The sequence below is a fragment of the Helobdella robusta genome (assembly GCF_000326865.2).
Source record: "Helobdella robusta unplaced genomic scaffold HELROscaffold_29, whole genome shotgun sequence".
In the NCBI taxonomy this organism is placed as follows: Eukaryota; Metazoa; Annelida; class Clitellata; order Rhynchobdellida; family Glossiphoniidae; genus Helobdella; species Helobdella robusta.
In genome coordinates, this window is record NW_008704475.1 from 1,719,754 (window position 1) to 1,735,211 (window position 15,458).

At 33.1% G+C, this 15,458-nt stretch overlaps 1 protein-coding gene across 1 annotated transcript; it reads right to left on the minus strand.

Moving 5' to 3' along the window:
* Positions 1 to 14,612: 14,612 nt before the first annotated feature.
* On the minus strand, positions 14,613 to 14,885 carry HELRODRAFT_153328 (hypothetical protein; the record flags this gene model as incomplete). The annotated part of the gene is made up of 1 exon (XM_009020862.1): positions 14,613 to 14,885. A coding segment is annotated over one exon (273 nt), but the record flags the coding sequence as incomplete, so codon positions are not given.
* Between the last annotated feature and the right edge of the window lie 573 nt (positions 14,886 to 15,458).

Here is a 15,458-nt window from a genome sequence, read left to right on the forward strand (position 1 = left end):
CGGTCACACACGGACCCATAGAGAAGGTGACGATGGAGGAAGTAGAGAAAGCAGTTAGAGTAGGTAAGGCGACAGGGGTTTCCGAAGTGGCGGCGGAACATATAAAGGCGAGTGGGGTGATAGAAATTGAAGTTATAATGAGAATTGCAAACAGTATGTTTGATGATGAAGTATACCTGAGGATTGGCGACACAGCGTGTTGGTGCCGTTGTATAAGGGCAAAAGAGATGTGAGAGATTGTGGGTCATATAGGGGAGTGAAATTGCTAGAGCATGGAATGAAGGTAGTGGAGAGGGTGCTTGAGAGAAGGTTGAGAAATATGGTGACAGTTAATGAAATGCAGTGTGGGTTTATGCCTGGTAGGGGAAAGGTGGATGCGTTGTTCATAGTGAGAATGTTGCAGGAGAATTATAGAAAGAAGAAACGAAGATTGAACATGTGTTTTGTGGATCTAGAAAAGGCTTTTGATCTAGTACCGAGGAAGGTCATTGAATGGGCGTTGAGGAAGAAAGGAGTGAATGAGAGACTTGTTAAAGTTGTGATGCAGCTGTATAAAGGGGCGAAGACAAAGGTGAGGGTCGGAAGGGGGATGTCGGACGCTTTTAGTGTTAAGGTAGGAGTGCATCAAGGATCAGTGTTATCACCGTTTTTGTTTGCAATTGTGATGGATGTTGTGTGTGGAAACATAATGGAGGGGTTGTTATTTGAGATTTTGTATGCAATATGATTTAGTTTTGATGGCTGATAGCATGGAAGAATTGCAGTTAAAATTTGGCAGATGGAAAAGTGTTATTGAAAAAAAAGGGTTAAAAGTTAATGTTGGTAAGACGAAGGTAATGGTGAATGGGAAAGGTGGGGAGCGAGTGATAAGTAAAATAGACCCCTGTGGGTTTTGAGACGGGAGAGTGAAGGCTAACCTCGGTATTGTGTATAGGATGTCAGAAGTGGGTGCATAAGAGATGTAGTGGTGTGAGGGGGGCACTGAAAAAGGTGGAAGGCACGTTCAAATGTAAGAAATGTGTTCATGGTGTGATTAATAGGACGGACGCAAGGACGGGGTTGAGTGGTGGTATTGAAAGAATGAAAAGCTTTGTTTATTTAGGAATTGAGCAAAACGCGGATGGAGGATGTTTGAGCGCAGTTACGGCTAGAGTTCATGTGGGATGGATGAAATTTAGGGAACTTGGTGGGGTATTGTGTGGAAAGAAATAGTCAGTGAAGATGAAAGAAAGGGAATATAAAGCATTTGTGAGAGCAGCGATGGTATATGGTGGTGAAACTTGGGTGTTGAGGAGAAAGGAGGAAAGTGTACTGCAAAGGGCTAAAAGAGCTATGGTGAGGATGATGTGTGGGGTTAAAGTGAAGGATAGGAGGAGTAGTACAGAGCTGATGTCGATGATGGGACTGAATGAGGACATTGTGACATTGATAAAGAGATCGAGATTGCGGTGGTGTGGACATGTGTTGAGAAGGGATGAAAGGGCCGGGATTAGGCGAGCGTTGGAGTTCGAGGTTGAAGGAGTGATAGGAATGGGTTGTCCGCGATTGGGATGGAGAGAGCAGGTGGAGAAGAACATAGTGAAAGCGGGGTTGTGTGATACTGAGGCGAGTAACAGATGTGAATGGCGTCGAGGGGTATTTCGGTTTCATCATAGGTAGCCAAACGGCAACCCCCGATCTCGGGGAAAATGTCGTCTAAACGTGTGACGTGTGTTGTTTGTTTGTTGTTATATATATATATATATATATATATATATATATATATATATATTGGATTAAGACTGTCAGAAATACAATTATTGATGAAAATGGCCAGACTAGACTACTGCAATGGCCTTTTTTATGGTGTCACCAAAAGGTCTTTTTCAAAGCTTCAGTCAATACAGAATCGTGCGGCCAAGCTGGTTTTGGGTGGTTCGTGGTTCGATCATGTTACGCCTATTTTGAATAGGTTGCACTGGTTGAGGGTTGAAAAACGTGTTTCCTTCAAGTTGGCAGTTTTGATGTTTAAATGTGTCAATAATACAGCACCTCCCTACCTCATCGATAGATACAAATCTCATTTTTCAAAATATTCCTTCCGATCAACCGAGCGCAATTTATTTTTTATCCCGACCACAAAGTTGGTGACGGGTTCCCGCAACTTTGCGGTTCTTGGCCCGATTGTTTGGAATGGTTAGGAATACTTACGTGACCCTAACCTATCATATTTACAATTTCGAAGTCAACTTAAGACTTATTTATTTGCACAATGAATGTCCGTCTTATTTGTCTATGATTTAGTAGCGCTTTTGAGATTCAACAATAAAAAAGCGCTGTATATAAATTTCCGTAATAATAATAATAATAATAATATATTGGATTAAGACTGTCAGAAATACAATTATTGATGAAAATCACAGCATGTTCGACGTTAGTTAACTTCCCATTTAACTTTTCGATTTTTCTAACGGTTGATCGTAAATCATTTTTAAGTTTCTTTAGTTCAAAACCAAAATTTTGTTTGTTTTATGCATGATAGAACAGAAAAGCTTTTTTCGGTATTCCTATACCATTTTCGGTTTCAAATTGATATGTTGTGGTTGTGCTCAGATGGTCAAATATTTTTATACTGTGCCTATTTATTAGTTCCTTGTTTATCCTAAGTGAATATTTAGTTTTACAATCTTGATGATGATATATCATCACTTAGGCTTATTTATTTCTTTTACATAAAGCCTTAAAATTATTTTTCTTGCACCCAAAAAGTTTATATTATAAAACAAGCTATAAATAAACAGCATTTTTAAAAAAAACCTAATTTTGCGCAAATCTATACATGCCAAAAAATTTTTGATGACCAATAATTTTCTATTTACGTGATGAACAGCTTATTCAAAATTTTATCTTCGTCGTATAGGCTTAACAAATTGATAAATTATTCTTTGTTTAATCGAATGATTTATTGGTAATTTTTAATCCTCTCATAAAAATAACATTATATTATAAAATTAAACACTAACGCTGTTCCGATGGCACAATGGACAAGAAAGAGCATGAAATTAAAAATTTTTTTTGTATTTATATTATTTATCATATTAATTTCATATTTATATTAACTATCATAAAAACAATAAGTTAATAATAACGAAGAAATGACATATTTATTAATGAGGGGGAAACCAGAAATTCATTACTAAAAAAAGTCAAATGAAATTTACGAAAAAAATTTCATTGCAATATCATGGATTATTTTGCATCAAAATTTATGCCATAACAATCGAAGCTAGTTCATTTATCGTTTCTTATATAATTATCAGCGTCGCTTTTTCAAATAGTTAAAATAATAAGTGTAGTTTTTTGAGCTGTTTGTAATTACTTGGAAAGTTGTAACGAGTAGCTAAGCAGTAATGTATTTATAACTTTTAGCTGTTGGCTTGCTGAGATATTAGTATTTCGTTAAAAGCCATCATTATTTTCTTAAAGCCTAATGAATGATTGCGAAAAAGGTAAGAAAGAATTAGATTAAAAAAAACAGAGTTGTTTGAAGACTATTTTTTTGAAAAACTTATAAAAATATAAAGGATGGATCTATAATTTAATAGCATAGAAAGATCTTGTGGAAAATTATTTTTAAAAGTAGGATTAACAAGGGAAGTTTTGAAAGAAGAAAATTAATCAGTGATATGAGACAAATTAACAATTATAAGGGTTATAGGATACAGCAAGTGTGATCATTCATAGAATTTTGGAGGAGGAAAATATAGCATTAAATATAGAAAAAAATTATGAAAAGTGAATTTTGCAAACAGATGGATCTTGAGACCCGCTCTGAACTTCGTAAGTAATGGAGAAGTAGTCAAAGAAGGAGAGAGGTTAGCAAAAGAATGTTTAACACGACTTAAGAAGAGGTGAGCACATGAAGACCATCGTAAACCGGTTGTATTTAGGTTTTAGGAAATAATTTAGATTAAAACTTATACATTAATGTGCAAACTTTAAAAATTATTCTTTATTTTATAGGAAGTCAGTGCAAGAGAACAAGACATGGAGATAAATGAAAAAAAAGGGGACACGAGCAACTAGACGAGCAGCAGAGTTAAAAGCTTTGCTTAAAGGATAGAGTGTAAAATCAGGAAGACCATAATAGAGTGAATTACAATAATCAATCGTAGATTTAACTAAGGAAGTAACAAAGAGGACAAAAATACGATCGTCAAGAAAAGGCAGAAGTTTTTTTTATTCTAGGTAGATGTAAATGAGAACTTCTAGCAACCCTATTAATCTGAGAAGAAACAGACATAGTAGAATCAAAGATAAAGCCTAGACTACGAAACTTATGAGAAGCATCAAGAGTTTTAAAATCAGGTGAGATAATAAAAAAAAATAGTAATAGAGCGTTTAGATTTATTAAAACAAAGTAATTCAAACATAGAAGGATTAAATTTAAGACACATAGAGTCAGACCAAGCGATTATTCAAGAAAGACATAGAGATAGATTAAGTTTTGATTTGAATGATGATAATGACGATATACCAAAAATGGCCATTTTTAGAGCCACCCTACTGAACGATTGTTCATAATCTAGCATTCATAACAAGACATTGATTTCATGTTATCCGTGTTATGTAAATGTAAGTAAGTTTAAATAGCATGAAAGCAAATAATTAAGTATGAAAATAAAAAACCATGTGGACACTTTTATATCAACTTCCAATCACCTTGTTTAAACCAATGCCTATCATACTTTTATTAGCCATTGTGAAACGTATACTTTAACGTTACTTGTATTCATGTAAACACATGTTAAAATATGTGCAAGAAACCATAGAAGTTTATTTTAATGCCTACATTAAAATATGCTAATATTAATGCGTGGAAGTTTATTTTAATGCCTAAATGTTAAATTGCATGTTAAAATACTTGCAAAATAGAATGAAAGTTTATTAAAACAAACTTTCATTCCATTTATGCAAGTATTTTAACATGCAATTTAACACGCATGTAAAATTACATAGTAAATAACGCAAAAAATGCACAGAAGGTTATTTTATTGCCAGCATGTTAAATTACATGTAAAAATACGTGCAGATAATTGTATGGAAACTTATTTTAATGCATTTCGTACATAAGCATAATATCATGCCATATTAACTCAGACAAAAAAAAAATAAAAACTATTCTGGAATGATCAAAAGACGGCCAAAATGGTGTTGGAACTTTTGTCATAGAACTGCTAGCCCAAGAAGTACTGGATATTAAAAGGATTAATTCACGCCTCATGTGGATCAAGATTCGCTTAGAAAAACAAATAATGACTATTTTTCTGCATATGCATCACAGACAAGCGAATCAGAAGAGATGAAAAATGACTTCTGGGCTGAGTTCTCTGACACCGTCTCAACAATACCAAAATCTGAAACAATCCTGATTGAAGGCGATCGCAATGGCCACATTGGAGAGAAAACAGATAGTTTTGACGAAGTACATGGCGGTTTTGGCTATGGAGAACGGAATGAAGATGGCAACCACCGCATCCTTGAGTTTGCTGAAAGTCACGGGTTTTGTTTACTGAACACATATTTTAGAAAGAGGTTGGAACATCTCATAACATATAAAAGTGGACCATCAGCCACGCAAATTGATTTCTTCGCTGTCAAGCAACAACACCGAAGGCTATTCAAAAATGACAAAGTTAAACCTGGCGAATCATGTGTCGCCCAACATAGACTCCTTGTGACAGACCTGGTTGTCAAACTGTCAAAACATAAGTCTAAACAAATGCCTCGGAAAATCAAAACGTGTAAGCTGAAAAGCAATATTCATCCAGGATAATTTCAACAAATTAACGTTGCAGTTAATGATGATAACGCAGCGTTTATCAAAATGGTTTCGTATGTACTCCAATGACATTATCAAAGCATCTGGTACTGCAGGTATCCAAACGTTACAACAACTTTGCTGTGAAATATGGAGAAATTGCTCAGTGCCGACTGAATGGAACTATAGCATGATAGTTCCGCTATACAGGTGATCCAATGAACTGTTCATCATATCGGGGTATACGTCTGTTAGAATACTTCCTGATAATTGTCGAGAATATCATTGAGAAAAGATTAACGTCGTGCATCACAATCGGAAATTATCAATTTGGTTTCCTAGCGGGGAAATCAACAATTGATGCAACTGATATCCTTTGGCAACTGCAAGAGAAGTACCTCGCAAAGCATCAACAACTATACGCTCTGGTGACATTTGGAATCTAATATATGATGATGATATCGTTTCAACAGCCACGTCTGAGCAGAATGCAGCACAGATGTTTGAAGATTGGAACACCAAGGATGCCGATCATGGATTCAAAGTCAACATCGGCAAAACCAAAGCAATGAACACTGGTGAACCCATCCAATCCACAGCTATCCTTCGGCAACTGCAAGAAAAGTACCTCGCAAAGCATCAACAACTATCAATATTTTTGTAGAGCTTGAAAAAGCATTTGATCGAGTTCCCCGTGAAGCAATCAGATGGCCAATGACAACCAAACTGAAACAACAAATTCACCGAACCGATATGAAAATGCTTCGATGTATGCAACGAATTAGTCTGAAGGACCACATCAAATCTACCGAAATCCTGCATAGTTTTGGTTTAGATGATATAAAGGACGAATGCCGGCAACACCGTCTGCAGTGGTTTGGTCATGTCAAACGAAATGGAAACAGTGCCATAACTTCTCTTGCAGATGTTGAAGTATCTGGCACACGTCCCAAAAAACCTTCCAAAGAAGTCCTGGTCGCAAACAATCGAGCAAGACATGAAAGCTCTAAATTTAAATGAAATGGATGCAACTGATCGCCTAATTTGGCGCAAAAAATTGATGGCAAAAAAAACAACGTCCTACCTCCGGGGAACTGGGTCTCTGGAAGCTAAACGAAGATTGATTGATTGATTGCATTTCGTACATAAGCATGTGAGTTTACATTAATGCCTACCATGTAAAACAAGCATACCAAAAATATGATTTTAAAACTAACCCTACAAAACTAATAACAATTTACAAATGTTTTAATTTATTAATTTTTTCAGTATTTTATGTTAAAACCTAACGATTCTTAACATTCTCTAATAATAATGATAATCAGTCATAACAAACAACACACTTTTAAAAATATTTATTTATTAAGCGTACTCCCACTTTCATTTATTATTTCCAATTTTGATTGAACTGAGATTGAGGCACTACTAAGGTTAAAAAGTTTTGCGAAACCCGTTTTGCTGTTACCATCAGCGAAGTAAAAAAGACATGCACATGCTGCTGTAATTGTTCATACTATATGCTGCACAAATATATTCAATACTGGTATCAAAATTGTAAAGTTACAGAGTTAACACAAAACATTATAGGGTGGATCGAAAGTTTCTTGACTAATCGAGTATTAAGAATAAAACATGGAGACACATTATCCCAGCTAACTAAGATCACTAGTGGAGTGCCTCAAGGACCACTCCTATTTATCACCTACATCAATGATGTAGCAGATGTTTGTGAAAACATTCTACTATTTGCAGATGATACCAAATTCTTGAGCGTGATTCAGATTGAAGACTGTTGATCCTTGCAAAGCACAATAGAAGATTATATGATTGGTTCTAGAGATGTGGATTAAAAGTGAATGCTTCCAAGTGTTCCTTTTAAAAATTGGAGGTCAAAAGCAGTTCTCAACATATGGTTTAATGGGACGAGGACGAGTAGAGATACCCCTAACTGAGGCCAAAAAAACTATGGATCTTGGTATACTTATAGACTCCAAGCTGATTTTCAACAATCATGTTTTTCAGACTGCTAAAAAATCAAACAGAATGGTTTTTCAGCTTTTTCACTTCTTTTTAAATCTATGGTAAGGTTAATTCTGGTGTATGGTGAGGTTGTTCGGTGCCTCTTTAGAAAATACCAAATTCAACACTTAGAAAAGGATCATAAAAATCATCACTGGTTTACAGACTCAGAAAAGACATGATTTCAATTTATCAATTGATTAAAGGAACACTAGATATCGATATCAAACCAGAATAAGCATGTACCATGGCAACTAAAAGAAATGGTACGAAGTTGATTAAGTGGACTTGCAGAAAAGATGCCAAAAAATACTACTTCACCAACAGAATAGTAAATGACTGGAATGACCTACCTGAAAATGTGGTTAAATTAGCCAATATTACTAGCTTCAAGATAGTCTTAGAAAAGTGAAACTGATTATTTTCAATCAAACATATTACTTATTGAATTATTTATTTAAAAAAAAAACTCTTGGCATTATGTTGGCGAAAAGCTTTGCCTGCATTGCAAATTTATTCTATTATTTCTATAAAAAATACATAACTACATAATGAATATACAGTAGACATTAAAATATACATACATCATAACATTCTATTATAAATTCTACAACACTATCATACTTAAACTTTTTAGTTTTTTTAATTAGGGAAAGTTAGCAAACCTTCATAAGCTATTAAGCTATTTTGGAAAAATAAACATTATAAGTATACGTATAGTTATTATAGTTTGCCAACTTTGTTAGTTTTTAGGTTTAGTTTAAATTTTGGAAGTAGAGGGTTAGGGAGGAGCTTATGTGATGTGTCTTTTTTTAAGCTGCTGACTATAAATAAATATTGCTGGAAAAACCGCTTTGTGGTCTCCGGGTTTGCCTTTTTTTGGTTTAATATATTTGATGATCTTTTATAACTTATTTCATGTTAAGAATATTTTAATCAATGCAAACAATTACCCTTTATCCCAGCCATTGACTTGTGAACTGACCGAATTTTATGTTTCGATACAAAGAACGATCAAACAGCCAACCTGAACATCAAATATTTCGTTCAGGAAATTAGAAACCAAAACATCAAGCAACGAATTTTTGATGTATAAAAATAATGGAGCAATAAGTCATCTCTGTTTAATAATGTAAAATAAACGCAAGACAGACAATATGTAATAGAATAAAACCATACCGAATTCAGTCAATACCAGATTTATTAGGAATCATGTACATACAAAATAAAATATAGGGTAAAAAGAAATATTTTAAATTAATAAGCAATAGGCATTAACTATTTTTAGATATTTAAAATGTTGTTTTATATTTTTATATCAAAATTAATAATCTGCAAGAATGACAATTTATATAAATAATTTTATATATATATATATATATATATATATATATATATAGCGAAAACCTCGTACATTGGTACGTTCGGTTGTCTCCAGCCAAAGAGGCCAAAATGACTTGTTGCCATCCTTTCCTGTCCTTCGCAATCTCTTCCAGTGTTACTCTAGTTTTTCCAGTATTTCTCCCGTGTTATGATAGCCAAGATCTTTTCAAATCTCGACTAAATTCCATCTCATTTGAGGTCTGCCTTTTAATCTTTTCCCATTAGGTTGATACTTCCAGATTTTCTTATGTTTTCTAAACTTTTCTATCCTTTTCATATGTCCTGCCAACTTCAATCTTCAATTTTGTTAGTCTTTGCAATAATAAAAACTTAAAAAATCTCCTCTTTTTAATAACATCACTAATATTTATTTTTTCTTTCTTTTCCCAATTTCCTCATTTGTGATATGATTTTTGTAGCCAATTTGCATCATTCTTCTGATCCACATGTTTTTGCATGGTTCTTGTTATTTCCCACGACTCAGCCCCATATATCAAAACTGAGATTTCCATAGCATTGTATGTTCTTAATCTGACTTTCAGCTTAATGTCATGTCTTTTGAAAAACGCTTTTCTTCAATTCTTTCTCAATGTTCACTTGTCTTGTTAATATGACTTTCTAAATAGACAAATTCTGATGCTATTTCTGTTTCTTTTCCATTTACTCACTTTCGCCTGTGGCCATGGTGCGTATGTTTTTTATGACTGGCATTACCTTTGTTTTCTTGATGTTTATATTCGGACCTAATTTTTGTTCTGTTGTAAAACGTAAACCGGAATGACAATATATTGGCCCCAAAATTGATTAGCGCATTATAAACTTTAATGTAAAATAAATTCAAGTCTATCTTCGTTCTGAACTACTTACTAACCGAGGGCAATTAAATATGAACTTTGAATTGACCAAAATTAAATTTTTTCAAATTTATTGGGGTGGGCAAAATGATACGTAATGATACGTGTCCCTCTGAATAATTTTTGGGGGCCCCCTAAGATGGCACCCATAAAATAAATGGAGCTACTTACATTGATATTGAATTTGAATAAGGCAGTCTAATATTATAAAAGCTGACGCCATTGCTCCTCTGGCTTCCAGTCGAAAAATAAAGAGAAATATACAGAGATAAAGAAATAATGAGACAGATACGATGATGCATGTCTTTAAAAAATTTCATGAGCTCTTTTGAACAGCAGGATGCTTACCAAGCACGACGATCTGAAATTGTTTCGGCCATACGTACACCAAAAAAAGATACTAAATACGCACAAATATTAAGCAAATGCATGAAAATTATCAATTAGAAAATATTTAAATTGAATAAATCTTTAATAAATAAATAAATATTTATTAATAAACTATAAAAATTGTAAAATTTGAGGATTATATTATAAATAAATAATGGGTTTAAACGTAAGTTATATATGATTTTTGATACCTGATTTTTTTATTCTTACTGAAACTTGGCACTATGACTCTAACTCTCCCTCTCTTAATCTTGCTACTCCTGATGGTTACAGCTTCCTTGAACTCTCTAGACCTCCAAAAAATCTTCTATCATCTTCTCATTCTTCTTATGGGGGTATCTGTCTGTTTTATAAATCTCTATTTACTGCTTCCATTAATACTTCCTTTCATTTTTCTTCTTTTGAATGTCTTGCTGTATCTCTTAAGTCTTCTTCTCTATTTTTTTTTATATTGCTGTAATCTATCGCCCTCCTTCTTTTTCTCTCACTTTATTTTTAGATGAATTCTACTCACTCGCTGAATCTCTCTACTCTTTTTCTATTCCTTTCTACATCTCTGGTGATTTCAACTTGCACTTCAATAATTTATCATGTTCATACACTCGTAGATTTAATGATATTTTGTCTCTTTTTAACTTAACTCAATATTGTTCTTTTCCTACCCATACTTCTGGTAACACTATTGATTTTATTATAGCTTCATCTTTTTCTAAGCCTATTAATATCTCTGCTAGCTCTGTTCCTTATTCTGATCACCTTCTTATTGAATCTGTTTTTTCATTAGATTTTCTTCTTTCAAATTCATCTATGTCTATTTCTAAAAGATGCTGGTCTTCTCTTAATAAAGATATTTTTCTTCAATCTCTTACTGAAACTATTTTTGATACTACCTTATTTTCTGATGTTGATGATTTTGTCTGTGCTTTTAATATCTACATTACTTTTATTCTTGATAAGCTTATTCCTCTTAAATCTTTTACTTATAGGCTCTATTCTCGTAAGGCTCCTTGGTTTGATTATGCTTGTGTAGTAGCCAAGAAAAGTCTTAGAAGACTGGAGAAAGCCTATAGGTTAAATCCATCTAACTCTCTTTATTCTATCTATGAATCTGAATTGATTAATTATAAATATCTACTATTCTCTAAAAACTCTACTTTTCTTAGAAATTCTATAACATCTGCTTCAACATCTAAAAAAAGGTGGTCTGTTCTATCTAAACTTCTACATAAAAAATCTTCTCACTCATCTTTTTTTGCTCAACAGTTTCATGACTTTTTTGTAAATAAAATTACTTCTTTAAGAACATCTAATTCTAATTTTTCTTCTCATAACTTTACTAAACTTACTACTGAATCTTTCTCGGTATTTACTCCAATAAATCTTTTAGAACTAACTAAAATTATTAATTCTATGTCGTCTACAACCTGTTCTCTAGATCTACTTCCTTCTAATTTACTTAAAAAATTTTTTTCAATATTTTATCCAATCATTCTCAAATTAGTTAATTTATCTCTTTCCACCTCTAAATTTCCTACTTCTTATAAGAATTCTATTGTTATTCCTGTTCTTAAAAACTCATCCCTAGATCCTACCTCTTTATTTAATTATAGACCTGTAACTAATATTACTTTCATCTCTAAAATAATAGAAAAAGTTGTTTTTAATCAACTGTCATCCTATTTAGACTTTAACTCTTTGCTACCTGTATCTCAATCTGGTTTCAGACCTGCTCACAGTACTGAAACTTCTTTACTTAAAAAACACAATGATATCCTTCTCTCTAGTAACAATAGTAATCTTACTCTTCTTCTTGCTCTTGACTTTTCCTCAGATTTTGATACTGTTGACCATACTATTCTCTTGAGACTGCTGCATCTTTCTTTTAATATTACTGATTCTTGTCTATCTTGGTTTTTTTCTTATCTCTGTAATCGTTTTTCTTCTGTTGTTCTCAATAATTCTACTTCTAACTCCTCTTCTCTTACTTTCGGGGTACCTCAGGGTTCTATCCTTGGCCCTCTTCTATTTATACTCTATACTTCTGAACTACCTCGTATTATTAATAACTTTTCTTTCTCTAGTCAACTATATGCTGATGATTTTTACATTTATACTTCTTTTCCTCCATCTAATCTCAATAGTGTTCTTCATAATTTATCTCTATGTCTTTCTTCAATTATCGCTTGGTCTGACTCTATGTGTCATAAACTTAATCCTTCTAAGTTTGAATTAATTTGTTTTAATAAATCTAAACACTCTATTACTATTCCTCCTATTATCTTACCTGATTCTAAAACTCTTGATGTCTCTCATAAGTTTCGTAGTCTAGGTTTTATCTTTGATTCTACAATGTCTCTCTCTTCTCAGATTAATAGTGTTGCTAGAAGCTCTTACTTTCATCTACGTAGAATAAAAAAACTTCTGCCTTTTCTTGATGATCCTACTCTTCTCCTTCTTGTTACTTCGTTAGTCTTATCTAGGATTGATTATTGTAACTCGCTCTACTATGGTCTTCCTGACTATACTCTATCCTTTAAGTAAAGCTTTTAACTCTGCTGCTCGTCTAGTTGCTCGTGCCCCTTTCTTTTCTCATATATCTCCATATCTTGTTCTCTTGCACTGGCTACCTATAAAATATAGAATAATTTTTAAAATTTGCACGTTCATGTAAATTTGCACGTTCATGTATAAGTCTCAATCTAAATTATTTCCTAAGTATTTATCAGATATATTAATTGAACCTAAACGCCCCGGTTTACGATCGTCTTCTTCTTCTCGTTTTTTCTTAACTCGTGTTAAACACTCTTTTGCCAAATCTGCTTTTGCTTTTTCTGGTCCTTTTCTCTGGAACTCTTTACCTACTTCTCTGACTACCTCTCCATCACTTGCGAAGTTCAGAGCGGATCTCAAGACCCATCTGTTTTCAAAATTCATTGAGGAGCGCTGTTGAACATCGCGGAAATAGCGCTTTATAAGCTAATTGATTGATTGATTGATATGCCCATATCAAAATAGCATTAAATGACAACAAAAAGCAATCAAACAACAATGTCAATTTTATGATCATAGAGAAAATCTTTGTTGGCCATATATAAGTCAAAATTCTTCTTGAAGTTAGAAACAGTATCTGATTCAACAACACATGTCTATATAGAGATCACTCTGTTAGAAAACGAATACTTTCTTGTATTTTTATGGAACTTTTTAACATGTATTCTATAGCTCTTGTTGGCATGTCAACCATTTGAAAAATAAAATAATCCTTAATTATATTTAAAAATCTTGTCTCAATGGACTTGCTTGAACCAATAGTTAAACAATACTTCCAATCAATGGTTGGAAGTCTCCCACTATTATTTATACAACCACCAATTGCCATGAAAGCCTGTAAAAGATTTAGTAAATTATCATTATTAAATTTAATTGAATTAGGACTTCTATAAATGACAAGAATGTGAAAATAGTTAAAAAGTCCATAAAACATGATGCATAAAAATTCTTTAAAGTCAATACCCATATTCACCATATGTGATTTTATTTCAGTCTTATGGTGGCAGAAAATCCCCCTATAACTTGCTTTCATGAAACTTGCTGTGTAAAGTTTGCAACCTTTTAAATAAAATTCATTTTCTGAATAACTATGAATAATATGTTTAGCATTTGTCTCAGTAAAAACAATAATATCACTCAAATTATTACAACCATCCAACAAAAATTTAATTTCATTCATTTTGTTTGTAATAAAATCCACATTTGAATAATAAATATTAACATTAACACCTACCAAACTTAAATAATTTTTATTTTTACAAATCTCATATTTGTGGGAGTTCCCCATACCCGAAACTGAAATTTCCCTAACTATCTAACTATCAGCTTGCAACTTTTTAGCTTCTATGACCAACTCTTTCCTTTTCTCCCGCTGCTCTTTGTTTAGGTCATAATCAGTGGCGGATTAACCTTTTTGCCGTCTAGAGGCACTCGTGGTTTGCCGCCCCAATTTTAAATTTTATAATAAATTTAGAAATTAAATTCATAAAAACGCAATATTTTTAAAACATTTTTATTAAGTACATTCTTTAATAATATTCATGTAATGTAATATTATCAATTTTAAAAAATAAATTTTCTTTCATTGCAGTTTATAATAGTTATTTCAAAACTTTACGACGTGCCTTCCTGCACGCTAATTCATCAATGACGAAATTAACGTCTAAATCTTGCAAAATTGTTTTTTCGATGCATAGAATTGCAAGATAATTTAACCTTTCTTCGGACATTGTCGAACGCAAATAGTTTTTAACGCGCTTTAAACAAGAAAAAGATCGCTTGGCCGAACAGTTTGTAGCAGGAGTACAAGTGTACATCCGAAGTGCAATGTCTACATTTGAATATACACACTGCAAGTCATTCAATCTTATCCATTTACACAAATCAATTGGAGTGTGTGCAACTGCATTTCGGTCTAAAGTAGCCAAATGAGACTTTAAATGCAAGAGTTCAATATTTAAGGTGTCGTCTAGATCGTTTGGAAATAAAGATCTTAATCCATCCGCTGCAATCTCTAACTCACCCATTGACAATGTTTTGAACTGTAAAATTGCTTTGAAATTTTCATTTATTTCTACATGAGCGTTTCGTCTCTTGTTCATTTCAGAATTTAGTGGAGAGACTTTTCAAATTAAGTGAACTAGATTTCTGCTGTGTGTGGTTTTGGAGAACTTCCCATCTGGCAGTAGAAACACTGAAAAAGTTGTAAACATGTTGGATCAACCAAAAAAAATTGCAAGCTTTTGCACAGGATTCAGCTGCATTTGTGCCAACAAGGTTAAGTGAGTGAGCTGAGCATGGTATAAATGAAACTTGATAATTGACTTCCTTGATTCGCGCCTGAAGTCCTGAATACTTGCCAGCTATATTTGAAGCGTTGTCGTAAGATTGTCCGCGACAGTTTTGAAAATCCAGGTTGTGTGATTGTAAAAAACAAATTACAGCGTTAAATAGTTCTTGCG